This window comes from Drosophila novamexicana, unplaced genomic scaffold (assembly GCF_003285875.2).
Source record: "Drosophila novamexicana strain 15010-1031.04,08,12 unplaced genomic scaffold, DnovRS2.1 tig00000387-arrow-pilon, whole genome shotgun sequence".
Classification (NCBI taxonomy): Eukaryota; Metazoa; Arthropoda; class Insecta; order Diptera; family Drosophilidae; genus Drosophila; species Drosophila novamexicana.
Window position 1 is genome coordinate 4,439,942 of NW_020824800.1, and position 14,976 is coordinate 4,454,917.

At 37.9% G+C, this 14,976-nt stretch overlaps 1 protein-coding gene and 1 long non-coding RNA gene across 2 annotated transcripts in view; one reads left to right on the forward strand and one right to left on the reverse strand.

The window, feature by feature from the left end:
* LOC115760241 overlaps positions 1–14,976 on the forward strand; it is a 141,559-nt gene that overhangs the window by 43,427 nt on the left and 83,156 nt on the right. The window lies entirely within an intron of this gene.
* LOC115760236 (selenoprotein BthD) lies at positions 9,344–10,006 on the reverse strand. The gene has a single exon (XM_030701490.1). The coding sequence runs from the start codon at positions 9,895–9,897 to the stop codon at positions 9,463–9,465; it is 435 nt and encodes a 144-aa protein (XP_030557350.1). The 5' UTR covers positions 9,898–10,006; the 3' UTR covers positions 9,344–9,462.

Genomic DNA, 14,976 nt, shown 5'->3' on the forward strand with positions numbered 1-14,976 from the left:
TGCGGCTTTTCGACGCACTTAAACGCACACTTTTACACACATTAACACGCACACTCGCACGCAGAAACACACACGCACTTTGTCAACTCGTTGGGTGCTGTTGCATATCGCGCGGCTTGCTTGAAACTTTTTTATTTTCGCCTGCTTTTTCGAGTCGTGTGATGCAAATCGCCAATTGGCCAAACCGCCGTTTTGTGGTTGTTGTGGCCGCTGCCACTGCCACTGCCGCTGCTGTTGTTGTTGTTGTTGTTGTTGTTGTTGTTGTTGTTGTTGTTGTTTCTACCTTGTTGCCGAATTTGCTGAGCAGCAGCAACGGCAACCAGAAATGTACGACAGCCGACAGTTGGCCCAGCTGCAATGTGCAGACATTGACTCATTATGCTCTCGCTAGAGAGGATCCAGTTGCCGGCTAATGAAGTACAGCGCTTCCGAAATCCCTATTGAAAAGTTCAATCTGCATAGGCAGATGCTTACAACAGCTTAACTTTCTGTAAGAGATTGAATTTGTTACTTTAACTGGGACCCACTTCAACATTTCTATGAAAAAAGTTGACTGTAATCCGAAAATGGCGTGCTTTTACTTACATTGATATATTTTATGTGCGCTACACAATTGACGCGATCTCTATCCTTATCTTCTTCAGATATTAACCAGATATTAACATATCTACAAATTAACATTTCAAGATAACATTGTATATATATGTTTTCTCATGTGCCTGTTAAAGTCGAATTTGTCTCCATCATTTGCTTCTCTTATTCCTTTACTGTTGTCATTTCTGTTCATATTTAACATTTCTATCTGAAATGTTTTCTTAAATGTGATACGCAAATGATCTTTTTCCATCTTTTTCACTTTTATGTAAGCTCTGATGCCTGTCATTATTTAATAGGCCACAAAGTTAGTTACTTACAGACTAACAAGCTAACATTTTAATAGACCATTTAAAAAGTACGTAGACTCGTGTGTTAAAGTTGACCAGGACTTTAACTTTATTGCTTTTATTTCTGCACTGTTAATGTTTACCGGACATTTTAAACATCTTTAAAACAATTGATAATGCAAAAAAAAATTCACCAAAAACCCTCCATTAGCGCCAAGCATAATATTTATCTTAACATGTGCAGTGTATGTTAGCTTTGGACTCGCCAACAGAGGCCTACGTAGCGCCCATTTGGTGGTCGTTTCATTGTTGCGCAGCTAAATGAACTTAAATGCGGGATCGACCTCTGCACATGCCACAGTCAGATGTGATTTTAAAGTGTTGCTGTTGGTGTTTGGGTTTGTGTTTGGTTTTGGATTTGATTGCTGGCTCCATTAGGAAGCTATTGACCAGCACCGAGCTGCCTGCCCGCCAGCCAAACTCTGCAAGCTACTGCCAGGATTTTTGTGCTGCCCATGACTTTGCTGAATTTAAAAGCTGATTTGGATTTTTTGCTAATGCGGCAAGAGCTGGTTATGGGAAACGGGCGCATGACAGTGCATAGAATAATGTGTTGCATGTGCTGCTGTTGCTGATGTTGTTGTTGTTGTTGTTGTTGCTATTATTGACGCTTAATTAAAACAAAGCAACAATTTATAAATTGTTTTCAGTTGGTTCTGTTTCGATTGTGTTAATATGTTTTTAGTGTGGCATGACACGCGCACACACACACACAAACACAAAAGTTTCTATTCATACATTTATGGCTCATTAATCAGCTAATTGCCAACGAAAATTCTGTGTTTAATATTTCATTAACATTTACAATTTACATACATTAATCCATTATGAATATTTAAGCTACCATTTCATTTCACAAAGTTCATATTAATTGTGTGTATATACACAAAATACGTATTTGTGTGTGTAGGAATTATGTTAGAATATGTAAGGAGTACAATTTTCTTGGTGTGTGCATATCTAAAGCAAAACGTAGTGTCCTTTAAAAACATAAGACTAGCAAGAAAATCGATATACATATAGATGCTGGACATATTAAAATATTATACAAATATATGCAACTTAAATTCTCAGAATTTTCCAAGCCTCACTTTTCTTTAAGCTTTTAAAGTATTTGAGCTCGATGCGTTTAGAAATTATCACAATTAAGGCATGAAGCGCATTGCACTTGGGTAAGAAATAAATAAGAGTTAATAATATTGGCTGTATATTTTGAAAAAAAAAATGCATGCATGACGAGCTTCATAGTTCAATTAGCTGTTAAAACTGCCAATGAGTTCAATCGAAAGTCTGCCAGCAAGAATGTGAGATTTGATTTGCAGCAACTATAAATAATTGTAGCTGGAAACTCAAAGGCATAAAACAGATAATGTTAAGAATATTAGGCATATCAGGCTATTGTTTGCATACAACAATTCAAAAGTCCCTAGACTAACAAAGAAAAAAGGTGTAGTTGATTTATGTACGTGGCACGTGGCCGCGCAAATTACTGACCTACGCTCACATGGCAAAACAATAGCCTGTTATTTTATTGTTGTTACCCTAGGCTAACAGCAAAGAGCGGTGTGCTGTTACGCCAACTGTTAAATAGTTAGAGCGCATGCTCTTAAAACGCTTAACAGCGACTGTTAAAATTTGTGACTCTTTCATATGTTATGGGAAATTTGCTCTTTGCTTAGAGCGCGCGCTCTTCAACTGCTGTTAACAGTTGCTGTTAATAGGTGCTGTTAACAGTTGCTGTTAGCACTTGTCCTTAGCAGTCGCGTACTATGTTAAGGCTTTTGCTTGTATATGCATAAATCACAGCGCTCGCTGACAGCGTTGCCTGCTAACGGCACCCGTACGCCTCCCCACGGCCTGCCACCCCCTGAGCACGCCTGGCGTACTGTGTGCCCCAAATGTGCATTTAAATTAGCCGAACGCATTTCGAGCTCCCCCACCCACCCGCAATGTCATTTCTATGCACAGCGAATGCATAAATCATTAACCAGCCCCTGCCGCAAAAATAATAACAATAATGCTTAAAACTGCAATAGTCGACGACTGCCACACAATGCCCATGTGGCATTTGTGTGGCAAAACAAGCCCGAATCGGCCCCCTCATCCACAATATCAACCCCAAACATCGCTTGCCGGCCTGTTGGCCATGTGCAACCAATTACAGACATTTCCGGCAATCAGTTTTTAGCGTGCGGCCCACAATTGCAACAATCAAGGGCCATGTCGTATCGTGCCGTGCCGCCTACCCGCAATCAGTAGTTATAATAATTTCAAAATTTTTGTTTGCCAATTCAATTCGTATCGAAATGTGCGTTGTTGACGTTGACATGAGCCAAGCTAACAGCATGCATGCCAGTTGTCCCCCAACTCTCTCTATCTCTCTCAGCCTCGACTCGTTCCCTTTGCTATTGCCTTCCCGACGGATGCAGTAAAAATTTATGCTCGCTCATAGATCATGCAACAGCGACACTTGCAACGGAGCTGTTAGTGTTAGTGGGACAAACATTGCACCTACATATATTTAGTTTAGCCAATTGCCTGTGTTCTCAAAATCAAAAACTCTTTCATTTCAACAAGTTTCTGAAAGAGTTTAGGTGTTGTTAATTGTAAGCTAGAAAGTTTTTCATTAGTAAATTTATTTTATTTTCATTTTCCCCATAACATGTCTTTAGTTTTCAAGAGTCTATTTCACTTTGTTTACAGATGCTTCGGCTTGAAATTGTGTCAAGTTGAATACTGCAAAGAGCTTAACAATTCATTGCCTACTTTTAAGCGTTAAACATTTTGAAAGCATGTCATTTAAGTTGTGAGAGGATGATTAGGTTTAGTTGGTATATTTGTTAAATTAAGTGAGAGTATTCATTCTTTAATCTCACTTTTTTTTGTCTATGTTGCACTGCATTTTCTTAACACTAAATGCTTACCATAATCTTTAACATACATGCGACGTGCTGCCAGAGTGACCGTGTATACTTCTGTGAATCCAGTTATTGACAATGTGACGTCAATATCCAACTAAAACGTTTTCTCACTCGAAATTTGCCTAAAAATGTTAATTAATCAAAAGTCTAAGAGTTTCAATGAAATGTTTATTGCTTATTGTTATCATAATTTATGTGCATACTTCTATGGGTCCAATATAGTCAAGGTCTATCTGTTTGAATAGCCAAACTCCACTGCCTTTGGCTAAGATAAGAGTCCGTAGTGTAGCCCGAACACGGCAGGGCCTTGCTTTTCTGTTATCTACAGCTCTTAATACCCTAAAGCTCAATATATATTATAAATTTCATCTGAAGTATGAATAATGATTGCTTTCACTTGATATATGAACAAAGCGAATTTATCTCAGTTATAATAATTTTATATGTTGCGCTTCAATATTTTTATGGGAAAGTTTTTTAGTGAATTGTTACCCTGATACTTTCATTTTTAATGAAAAACGTTTATTAAAATTTATTATTTTTGAACGAGTCTCAATAGACAGCATATCACATTTAACTCTTATATACACATGTGTATAAAGTAACATAAAAACAAGTGCAATGCAGCTGGCAATTAGCGCATTTATCAGAGACAAAAATGTATCATATTTAAGTCATTATTGATCAGAACTTCACATATTCTGGCTGCGCTATGCTATATAGAGTCATATATACATATGCGAACATTTCGGCATTTCAAACATAAACCACATTCATTTCCGTGCGGTTTCGGACATTTTGAGTGTTGCCAGAACAGCTACGATACGAAATGGTATGTGTTGCACCTCAATCCAATGCCAATCTGCAGTGCTCAGCGTCAGTTGACCGCACGGCTGACTGACCTCGTCTCCAGTTGCCAGTTTTCGCTAGCTTCAGTCCATTTTTCCGGTCCAGCTGTCTGTCTGACTGTCTGTCCGTCTGTCTCTCTGTCCCTGTGTTCGACTGTCTGTTTGGCTGGCACTCGTTCAGGAAATATGTCAAAATCGTATTTGCATTTTTTTCTCATTTCGCTTTGCACTTTACCTTGTAACGTGTATTTGCCTGCAGCTTGTGTATGCCCGGGCCTCTTAATTGAAATCGATATGGTCTCCATTTCAGCTGATCCATATTTCTAACCCAAAGATTGACTTCCAGCTGCAGTTGACCTTGTGTTAATTACGGCTTGAATAATTGTTAATAGAATACAATAGTCGTGTCATCAATGTCAATTACTCACAACCATTTTGACTTTTATAGAGACACCCGCAAAAAATATATGCTAATTTTCTTAATTGAGTTGCCTGCATTTGATTTGTGCCGATAACCACGCAAATCCCTGTCAATTGAAAAGCTAACTCGTTATACTGTAAGTAAGAGGTTCTAGTCGGGAGCTCCCGACAAGGGGATACCCTGAACCCTCTTCTTCCAACATCAAATGCATATATATATTCTATTTTAGAAGCTATATGTCAAGTTTGGTGACTCTAGTTCTTATTATTTACCAAAATTGCCCAAAAACAGGATATCGATATCGAATTTTATCGATTACTTGGAAACGGAGTAAGTTATCAGTTATCGGAAACAAACTCGGTCTGCGCAGGCACTAGGAGCACCTATATCTAAAATTTCAAGTCTCTAGCTCTTATAGGTTCTGAGATCCTTGCGTTCATACATACGGACGGACGGACAGACGGACATAGCTAGATCGACTCGGCTATTGATGCTGATCAAGAATATATATACTTTACGGGGTCGGAGATGCTTCCTTCTGCCTGTTACATACATTTGGATTTTGCACAAATACAATATACCCTTATACCCATTTTGAATGGGTTCAGGGTATAAAAAAAATACATTTACAACTCGAAATAGACAGCAATTAGTTTGAGCAATCTATGGTAAAAATTCACTTTGTCTATGTGCTTTTTATGCATTTTTATAGAATCTGTGAAAGTTGCGTAAATAAAAGGGCATATCAATTTTATGTAAATGCATTTTGGTTGCAAATGGTTATTAGCCAAAAGTTTGTTCATTCAAGTTGGCTGCAGATTTGACGAGAATTGTGTTAATCCTTTTTGTTGAAGTTTGTATTTTCTGCGTTTCTGGATTGTAGAAATGAAAATAGATTTTCAATGCGATGCATGCAGGTTGTTTCTTAACATTTAGCACATGGATATATTTGAATGGCATTCGGTTTAATTATTGCCTTACTTTCGAACAGATTCCAGGGTATCTTCTGTTGACCATTACTCGACTACAGAATTATTAAAAAATTGTGCAGCTATTGAGAAATGGCAGCAGCAATATGCGCATATACATAATATAAATATGTATGTAATAAACTCCTGGCATCAATGCAGTTGATGGGAAAATTTAATAAACTTTTCAAAAAGGATTTGTCACTATCAATTGCAGCAAAAACCTTTTAATACAACTGAGAACACATACAAATAAATAGAACGAATGAAAGAGAAGTGTTTTGTTCGAAAGCCGAAGAAAGGATGCCTTCAAATTCTAGACACTGGCAGACTACAAATAATTATGTCAGCCTCAATGAAAGTCAAATGAAAATAATCTTTGGCGCAGCCTTTTGGCAAATCACAGATAATGCACAAAAGTGCATTTCTTAGCAGCAAGTCTTGCCACACACCCTTCACGACAAATGGAAGTCAAATGATAAAATCTATTAGCAAAAAAAAAAAAAAAAAAAGTAATGGCTTAAACGAAGGCAGCTGCCAGCTAAATGAACGTCATAGATGCTGTCCTCTGACAGTTGGCGTTGCGAATCCCAAGAAATGCATCGAAAGATGCGTTGAGTCTCTGTGACTGTGAATCCGACTCGGCTTGTCGGCAAATGTGCGTCAACAGCATTAAATTTGCATAGAATGCAGCTGACTTTTGCTGGTGGACTACCTTTTTAATACCCTTTAGTTGGTCAAAATATTGTTGAGAGATTGGTATAGTCATGCTTAGCTGACATATGCATCTTATGCTATCTATAGGATCTGAGAGGCTTTGATATTCAGGCTCTTGATTAGAATGCTTGTCTTAAATTTTAAGGCATATTTTCATGTATCGAGAAAAATTTTTTTAAATGTTGTTTTATATGCACGTCAACTTTTGTTGCTCGAAAAGGAACCTAAAGGAACTTAAAGGAACCCTTCAGATATTATCTGAACATTTTTAGACATTCTTAGAGAGTATCTTCTAGTTCAGCAGCTATTCAATCTTCTTAAATATTCGCAGCGATAGCAAATGGAAACAACGTCTGTTGATTAAAAATGCAAAAATGCAGTTATGATAGATAAAACAAATGTGAATAGAACGAAGCAATTATGAAATATAAAAGAACTTAATAAAAATAAAATAATTGTTATAAATTATAATTTATATACAAAATTTCAAGATTTTACAAGCGCAACACAGTTATACAGTTATACAGTTGTTCGTTAATTACAAATCTTTAAAATGCGGTTTTTAAATGATTTAAAATACGATATTAACATACGATCTCTGAATTTTCATATGATTTAAAAATACGATAACTAAATAATTTTAAATACGATTGTAAGAAAACATATTTAAATATTTTAGAATATGACTATAAAATACTATTTCTAAATATCTATATATATTTCTAAATATGATCTTCAATTAGTTTAAAATACGATCTTTAATGATTTAAAGATACAAGCATAAAATAAGATTTTTTAAATTTAACTTTTATAAAAAACGATTTTAGCATACGTATTTACATGTTTGCAAAACAATAATTCAACATCTTGCTTAGGAAATCAACATAAATTTGTTTAAACAGAAATCTTAACCCTCATGCCTAGTCTCTGATAAATGGCTTAAGAGTCAATATTTGCGAAAGTTCAAATATCAGAGCATCTGCAATACTCGCCTTTTCGCCTTATCGCAACACAACCATCTTTTAGTGGAGTAAAAATGCACTTTAAAGTGCCGCCTAAAAGTAAGCAACACTTTTTTTGTCGTCACATCCTTTTGAGCGACAAATGTTGAGGAGAGTAGACGGCTCTAAAGGATGGCTCCTGCGCTGTGGGGCGTCTGAGCGGGAGTCTGAAACTGACTCGAAAAATCAAAAGGCAGCTCTTGAGCCATTTTATTTATAATGAACTTCATTTGGGGCTTTGTGCAAAATACAAAGGCAAGCGAGAAAGGGTTTAATATCGTGTTCCGTTTTGCTGTTGTTTTTTCTCTCTCTCTCTCTGAGGGTGCTGCAAAAGGAAGGCAAAGGGAAGCATAAAAGCCAGTGCAAGGATTGCAGCGTCCTGCTACTGCTATTGTTTTAAGCATTTGTTGTTATTGTTGTTGTTGTTGTTGTTGTTGTTCCGGTTGTTGTTGCTGTTAAGATTAATATGCTGCCGTTTTCTACTACTTATGCTGCCTTTCAAGCTAGCCGTATTCTTAAAGGACGCACAGAGCACGTCCTGACAAGTTGCCAAGTGCGCATGTGTTCGTATAATGACTGCCATCTGTGTATGTGTGTGTCAGTGTGTGTGTGTCTGCGTGTGCTGAAAACTTAAGTCATGCAGCAAGCCAGCGAAAGGCATGCTGCAGCAAGGCAAGCCAAACAAAATGCAACTCACAAACATATCCACATACACTACTTTAAAAGGGGATTTATTGTGCTACATGTGTGTATCTGTGTGCGCGTGTGCATATGTGTGTGTGTGCCTTGATGCTGAATTTCAGCACTCAACTTGCCGCTTTTGCAACTATCAGTCCCAGGCAAGAGTCTTAACTGTTACAAACCCCAGCCCCTCCTCTGCTTCCCCTCTGTTCCAAACCCTGCCAACGCTTTTTTGTGTCAAGAGCGAAAAGCCGGCTGTCTCACAAAACAGAGCAGAACGGCTGGCGGTTGGATGCGGCAGGCAGTATCCACCGAGAACCTAGCGATACCCCTCCAAAATTTTCCGCTGGCATAGCCATTAACACAACTGAATTAAAACCCAAACCAACTCAACTGAACGGAACGGAACGGAACGAAACGGAACTTGCCGGCAATTAAACATTATTCAGATAATATGATGCTTTTTATTTATAATGAAGTTTGCTTCTTTTATTGTTGTTTTCTCTCTCTCTGGCCGTGCCACTTTTCTTTTATGTGTTTCTCAAGTTGTTGCACCTCCCCCCTACAGGCTCGATGCGCAAAGGAAAACTTTATAGCTCATGAGTAGCATGAAATTGTTGCTCAGAGGCGAAATTCTGAGCAAAATATTGTAGCATGCATCAAGAATTTCATCAAAGATATTACCAAAACATCATGAATATGAGGAATTGTTTAATAGTTTATCAAATTGGTTATGCATAAAAGATGTGTGCGAACAATAGAGTCTGGCTTGTAGAATAAAAAGATTAGATACTCATTTAAGTGCGCACCGAAATAATAAATCCAGCATAGATTCTTCTATCTGACAAACTGAAAATGATTGCAGCCACAAGTTTATTCAATTTGTCAATTTTAGCACTTACAATTTACAAGTAAAGTGTACAAGAAAAAAAAGAGTGAGAAAATGTAACCGAAACTGAAGCTACTGAAGGTTGCGTCTTTGCAGTATTTTCGTGATGTCGCCATCGCTTGTGCGTACCAGGTTAATGCTACTGCTGCCCGCCTGGCTGTGCCGCAGTCTCAGGGCAATGCAGGCTGGCGCAATAATGTCATCCACATGCGGCACCTTGGCCGAGACGGGCACACGCTCCAGGCCCGTCCACAATACTTGACGCTCCTGGACATCTTCTGTGGGTGTTGCTGCGATGGCCACCTCGAATGAGCCGAGGCGTGGCATGTCGTTCTCGTTCAAGCGCAGCTGCAGCTGCATATCTGGCTGCAGTGTGCGCAACGCGTCCGCCAGTGAGGCATGCAACTCTGTGGCGCGTCTTCGGTAGTCGGTATGGGCGCGACAGCATTCAATATAGAGAACTGGCTGAAGCGGATTCAATGGCGGTGGCGCGCGTTTCTGCGACATGCTATCGCCTCAGACTCTCTGTGGCTGGACTTTTGGCTTCAGTTTGGTTTTTTTAATTTTTGAATGTATCTCAACATTTTTGCTTGTCTCAGGCACAGCTGAAATTTGACAGCTTACTGCCGGCCAGCTCTGCTCAATGCTGCTTATCGGGTGCTCGCGCCGCAGCTCCCCAGTGTGTCCGCAGCACCCCATCCCCCAAAAAACACACGCACACCTTCATAAATCAAGCCAAAGCGTATCTGACAAATAAATCTTTGAGCTGGCCTGAATTCATATACAAATGCAAATGCGCAATATGAGAGAAAACATAAGCGAGAAAATCTCATTGCCGCCCAGTCACAAAATGTCTGTCTGTGTTTTTAGCCCAAACTCCATTTGTCTGGCATCAAATTGCAAGCTGTCCACTTTCAGCTGACATTTGGCCCATAGCCTTTGGCCGCCAGTTGCAAAACTTTGTACAATTTTGAGCTAAGCAAAACTCATAAAGCGTTTTATATATACATATATACAATTTCAAATAAATACATTTTGTAAATAAAATTCATATAAATTACTTTCTAAAATGCATATTCTACATATATATACATAAATAGATATTTATATGTATATATTTTTCAATAAACCAACTCGAGAACACAAAGGCGCCGTTGCAAGGGGGCAAGGTTGCCTGCCAATGGGTGCCATCTATTCATTTTATTCACATCTATTGAAAGCAGATCAGCGCTGCCAGCAAAATAAAATATAATAAAATATGAAAATACGTAAATAGAAAAAAAGAGAGAATGCACGAAAGCGAGCGGCAGCACAGCAGCAGCAGCAGCCCAGTTATGATAATAAAGCGCTTTGCTTCATTTTGGCCAAAGGTCGTCAGACAACAACAAAAGCAAACGAGCCGGTTCAAAGCAATGCGAAAAATATGGCGTTTATTAAACAGACAGAAAGTCGGCTGTCATGGGAGCAATATCCGCAAATTCAATATCGAACTATATGTTGATGTAGTTATTGGGTTTGTGTTCAAAGGATTTTCTAAAACAATCGATTAGAGTTCGTCTGGATTGTATTTGAAACACGATTTCAATTTTGCATAAAATTACTCAAAATGTCTGAGAACAATGAAAAAAAAAGAAGAGAAAGCAGCGATTGCGCATAGATTGAATAAACATATATAATACAAAAGTTTCAGTTATCAATTTTTTTTATACATTTTAAAAATAAAATTGTTTTCTGTTTTCAGCTGAATTACGAAATTCAATTGTCTGACATCTTAGATTTGATATATATTTATATTTTTTTCATATTTTCAATACAATTGGAAAATTGTGATAAAAGCAAATAATTTTAAAATATTATTTACCTAGTTTTGATCTCACTAAAATTATTTCACTTAACTATTTGTAGCTAGGCATCTTTAAAACAATTTTGTGTCGATGTGCCAAAGATAACCTGATTCAGCGCATCCTTATAAAGTATTCAAACATAATTCAACTCTATATATTATCGGAGGCCCCACATTGCGACATCCTGTGGCATTGACAGCCTTCAGCTTTTGGTAACAGTTTTTCTGCTCGGCCGTAAATTGGCCAATGCGTTTGTCCAGCTTTCCCTTTTTGCCATGAAATGCTGGGATTAAAAAGCGTTTTGCATGTCCATTACCCAAGGGGGCAGGGGGAGGGGGGCTGTGCAGTCTGTGGTTGGGCGGAAAGAAAATGCCGTAAACGAATTTGCGAAAATTATTTGTGCGCCTGGCCAAAGCTTGATTAAATTTTTGCTACGAGCCCGCTGGGCATACGGCATATTATATATATACCTACTATAAATATATATACATATCTAGGGTTGGGCATCCATTGATACTTTGATTTTGGTATGTACTGTACAGAAGGGGGGGAGGTGTGGCATTTCCCAGGCGCATTACGCAGTGCGTCTAGCAATAAAAGTGCTATTGTTGCTTTTGGACTATTTGTTGTTGTTGTTGTGCTTTCTGTATTTTATTTCAATTATGAAAACTTTTTACGCGCCTCAACCACACAAAAAGCTGGGATAAATATCAGACGCCCCCTAGTAAATGGATTTTTGGGACTATGCCTGCAATTTCTTTGTGGTTTTGCTTCATTTTTTTTTTTCAATTTTATTTTTATTGTTCTCTCGCCCCCTACCAAAAACTTTCATTTTGTCGTTTGTCGCCTTAAGTAAACAAACATTTATAGCTCAATTGTTTTTGGAGCGCGCAGCTTTCACGTGAATTGATGAGTTTTAAATTGTTTGCCGCGCCCATATTTCCTTTTCACATTCAATTTGGTTTTCCCTCCTTTTTTATGCCACTTATTGCTGTCAATTATTTAAAATAAGTTAAATGCGTTTATCTGGTCTTATTGAAGCAGCTTTTTATGAAATTTTGTTAAAGTTGCACTGTTTTAGATATTTTTGCTTTTTAAATTTAATTTTCAATTGATTTTTTCTCCAAAGCCTGTTTAGTGTGAATATAACATGGCGTTCCTTTAACTGAAGAACTGTTTTTCATGTTATCTAAAATTGATTCAGATACGAGCATTCACTTTGCTAAGGTATATATATGTATATACGTACGTTTATTTCGTTGTTGCCCTCTAAGAAAAAGAAGCTCGCTAAATGTCATAATAAATTGCATTAGTTTGCCTCAACTTTTGCCTCGCAGACTCTTTCTCGCTTTGTAATGCTGCTTTGTGCATCAACAGGTAAACGTTTGTTTTTTTTTTTCAGTTTCCACTCCTGTTCTGTTTATAATTAAATATTTTTCTTTTCAATTTTTATAATATTCCCTGTGTGCCCTGCAACCGTGGCCATATTGTGCGTTTTAAAGTGTTTTGTTTATCTTTAATTAGCAATTTGTGCCTGCCGTCCACTTAGACGGAGTTAGTTACGCGCGCGGGGTGTAAGGCGACTTAATGACCCGCCCGGAGTGTTGTGTGCATTATATGATTAATTACCTAATTATTGTATTATATTATCCGCCAGCTGTGGGTATTGTATCTGTAAGCCGGCCTGCGGTTATTTTGCTTTTGTTTAATAATTGAGATTACCCTTGGGCACAGACCCATGGATCTATGTATGTATTTACAACCACTCATTGATTTTTGCCCATCGTTTATAGCCATCTCCCTACCAAAAAAAAAAAGGTCAAACAGCAACAGTTTTTGCGCCCCGCCCAAAAAAACAATTGTGGCAAAAACTCACGACCCCAACAAGTCTTTTGTAAATATATTTCGTTAGGAATTCGAAACACGTGCGTCCAAAAAAAGTCGAGTACGAGTACGAGTCGATACATCTAAGCATTGTAAAATACTCAATGCCAAGTCATTTACACTGTATCAAAGGATTTCGACTTATTTCTGATAGTTTTTTGAAATTGGGGTCAGCATAAGGTTGTGTGCGTGTGTGTTTGTGTGTTAAAACGATTGCCATTCAATTTATTTTGTGAATCGTTTCTGCTCAACACAAAATTATTCATTAGCTTTAAATAGTTGCGAATTCAACTGAAGAGGGCGCGACTTTGAGTTAACATGAAGTTAACATGTAGTTAAATTTAAGAGTGGCCTGATAGCCGCTTTGTCTTTCTGGCTTATTATCAAAGCAGCATTCAAGTTGTCAAATGCATTATGAATTTAATTTGTTGCTTATTTTATATTAAATTTACTAATCAGCAACATCTTGTGTTTATTTCTTAACCTCTTGTCAGCAGAGCTTGTTAACTATCTGCCAAGTGGCAACGCCGTGTTATGCAGTTGGCAACATTTTCGAGACGTGCTCAGTAAATCTTTAAATGTGCCACTAAATTTTGCTCAAATGAGATAAAACGAAAATTTATAAACCAATTTGATGGCATATTAAACTGACTGTCAATTTTGACATTAACATGGGCAAAAGGGCGCTGAAGTATCTATTTCTATTTCTGTATCAAAAATGTCAAATGTCTTGTGTTCTTTGCCATGATTTCCATTAGCAAGAATAACAGTTGATGTTGATATAGTTTCAAGCGGTTAGCATTTACTTATTCTGCACACACACACAAACTAGCACACACACACGCACAAGCACACGCACACACATAAACATGCCTAGGGCCTGACGTTGTGGCGCTTTATCACTAAAAGAAACTTGTAAATAAAAAACTAAAATTATTATTAAATTTTTTTTTTCCGGCCAAAGTTTATGCATAAATCCAGACCGAGTGAAATATATGCGGAGTGGGCAAGTTTGTGTGTGTGAGTGTGTGTGTTTGTGAGTGTGTGTGTGGCAATGAATGCTGAGCGCTGTTTTGTATAGCATACTTAACGGGGCAGACGGGCAGGCGGAAATGCGAAGCAAACGCTTTCAATATCAAAGTCACGTGCAAATGTTGTATATTACTTTTGGCCAACAAGAGTTGTTCTTGTTGTTGTTGTAGCTAGTTTCTGTTGTTGTTGTTGCTTGGTAAGCTGCTATTTTCGGCATGCTGGCAACACGCTCGCGTACATATACGATTCTAGATGGAGCTCGAGTGATTTTAGTTTGAATTTTACGTGCCCATCAAAATGATTATGGGCAGGCACAAGCACAACTAACACACATTCATACACACATACACAGCAGGCAACGTTTCATGTTGTTAAGGTATTCATGCACTTCATTAGCAGCGTCATGTCAAGTGGTAAAAACCTCCCGCTGTGTGTGTGCGTGTGTGTGTGTGTGTGACCTGCGGCATTGCTGTTTAGCGTTCGCCAAAGTCGTTTTAATTAAAGTTTATGTAAGTATTAAAATTATGTGCTCTTCCTGCTGCTGCCTCTCTAAGCGTATGTGTGTGCGTGTTTGTGTGCGTTTCGTGTCGAATGTAATCGAATTTCGGCAGCCTGTCTGTCAACCATAACTGCCCAAAAACTTGACTACAGCAATTCTGTTGTTGTTGTTGCTGTTGCCACTGTCTAAAAAGTTTACTACAACAAAAAGTTTGTATTTTAAGTGGTGCTTCTAACAAACGACACCTAAAGCGGTTTTTAATTTGAGCCAGAGAGAGAGAGTTTAAAAATAAGGAAAATCTGTGAGCTCGAATACAACTCATAATAA

Coding starts and splice junctions, on each gene's coding strand:
- LOC115760236 (XM_030701490.1), bottom strand. CDS start 9,897: ATGTCGCAGAAACGCGCGCCACCGCCATTGAATCCGCTTCAGCCAGTT.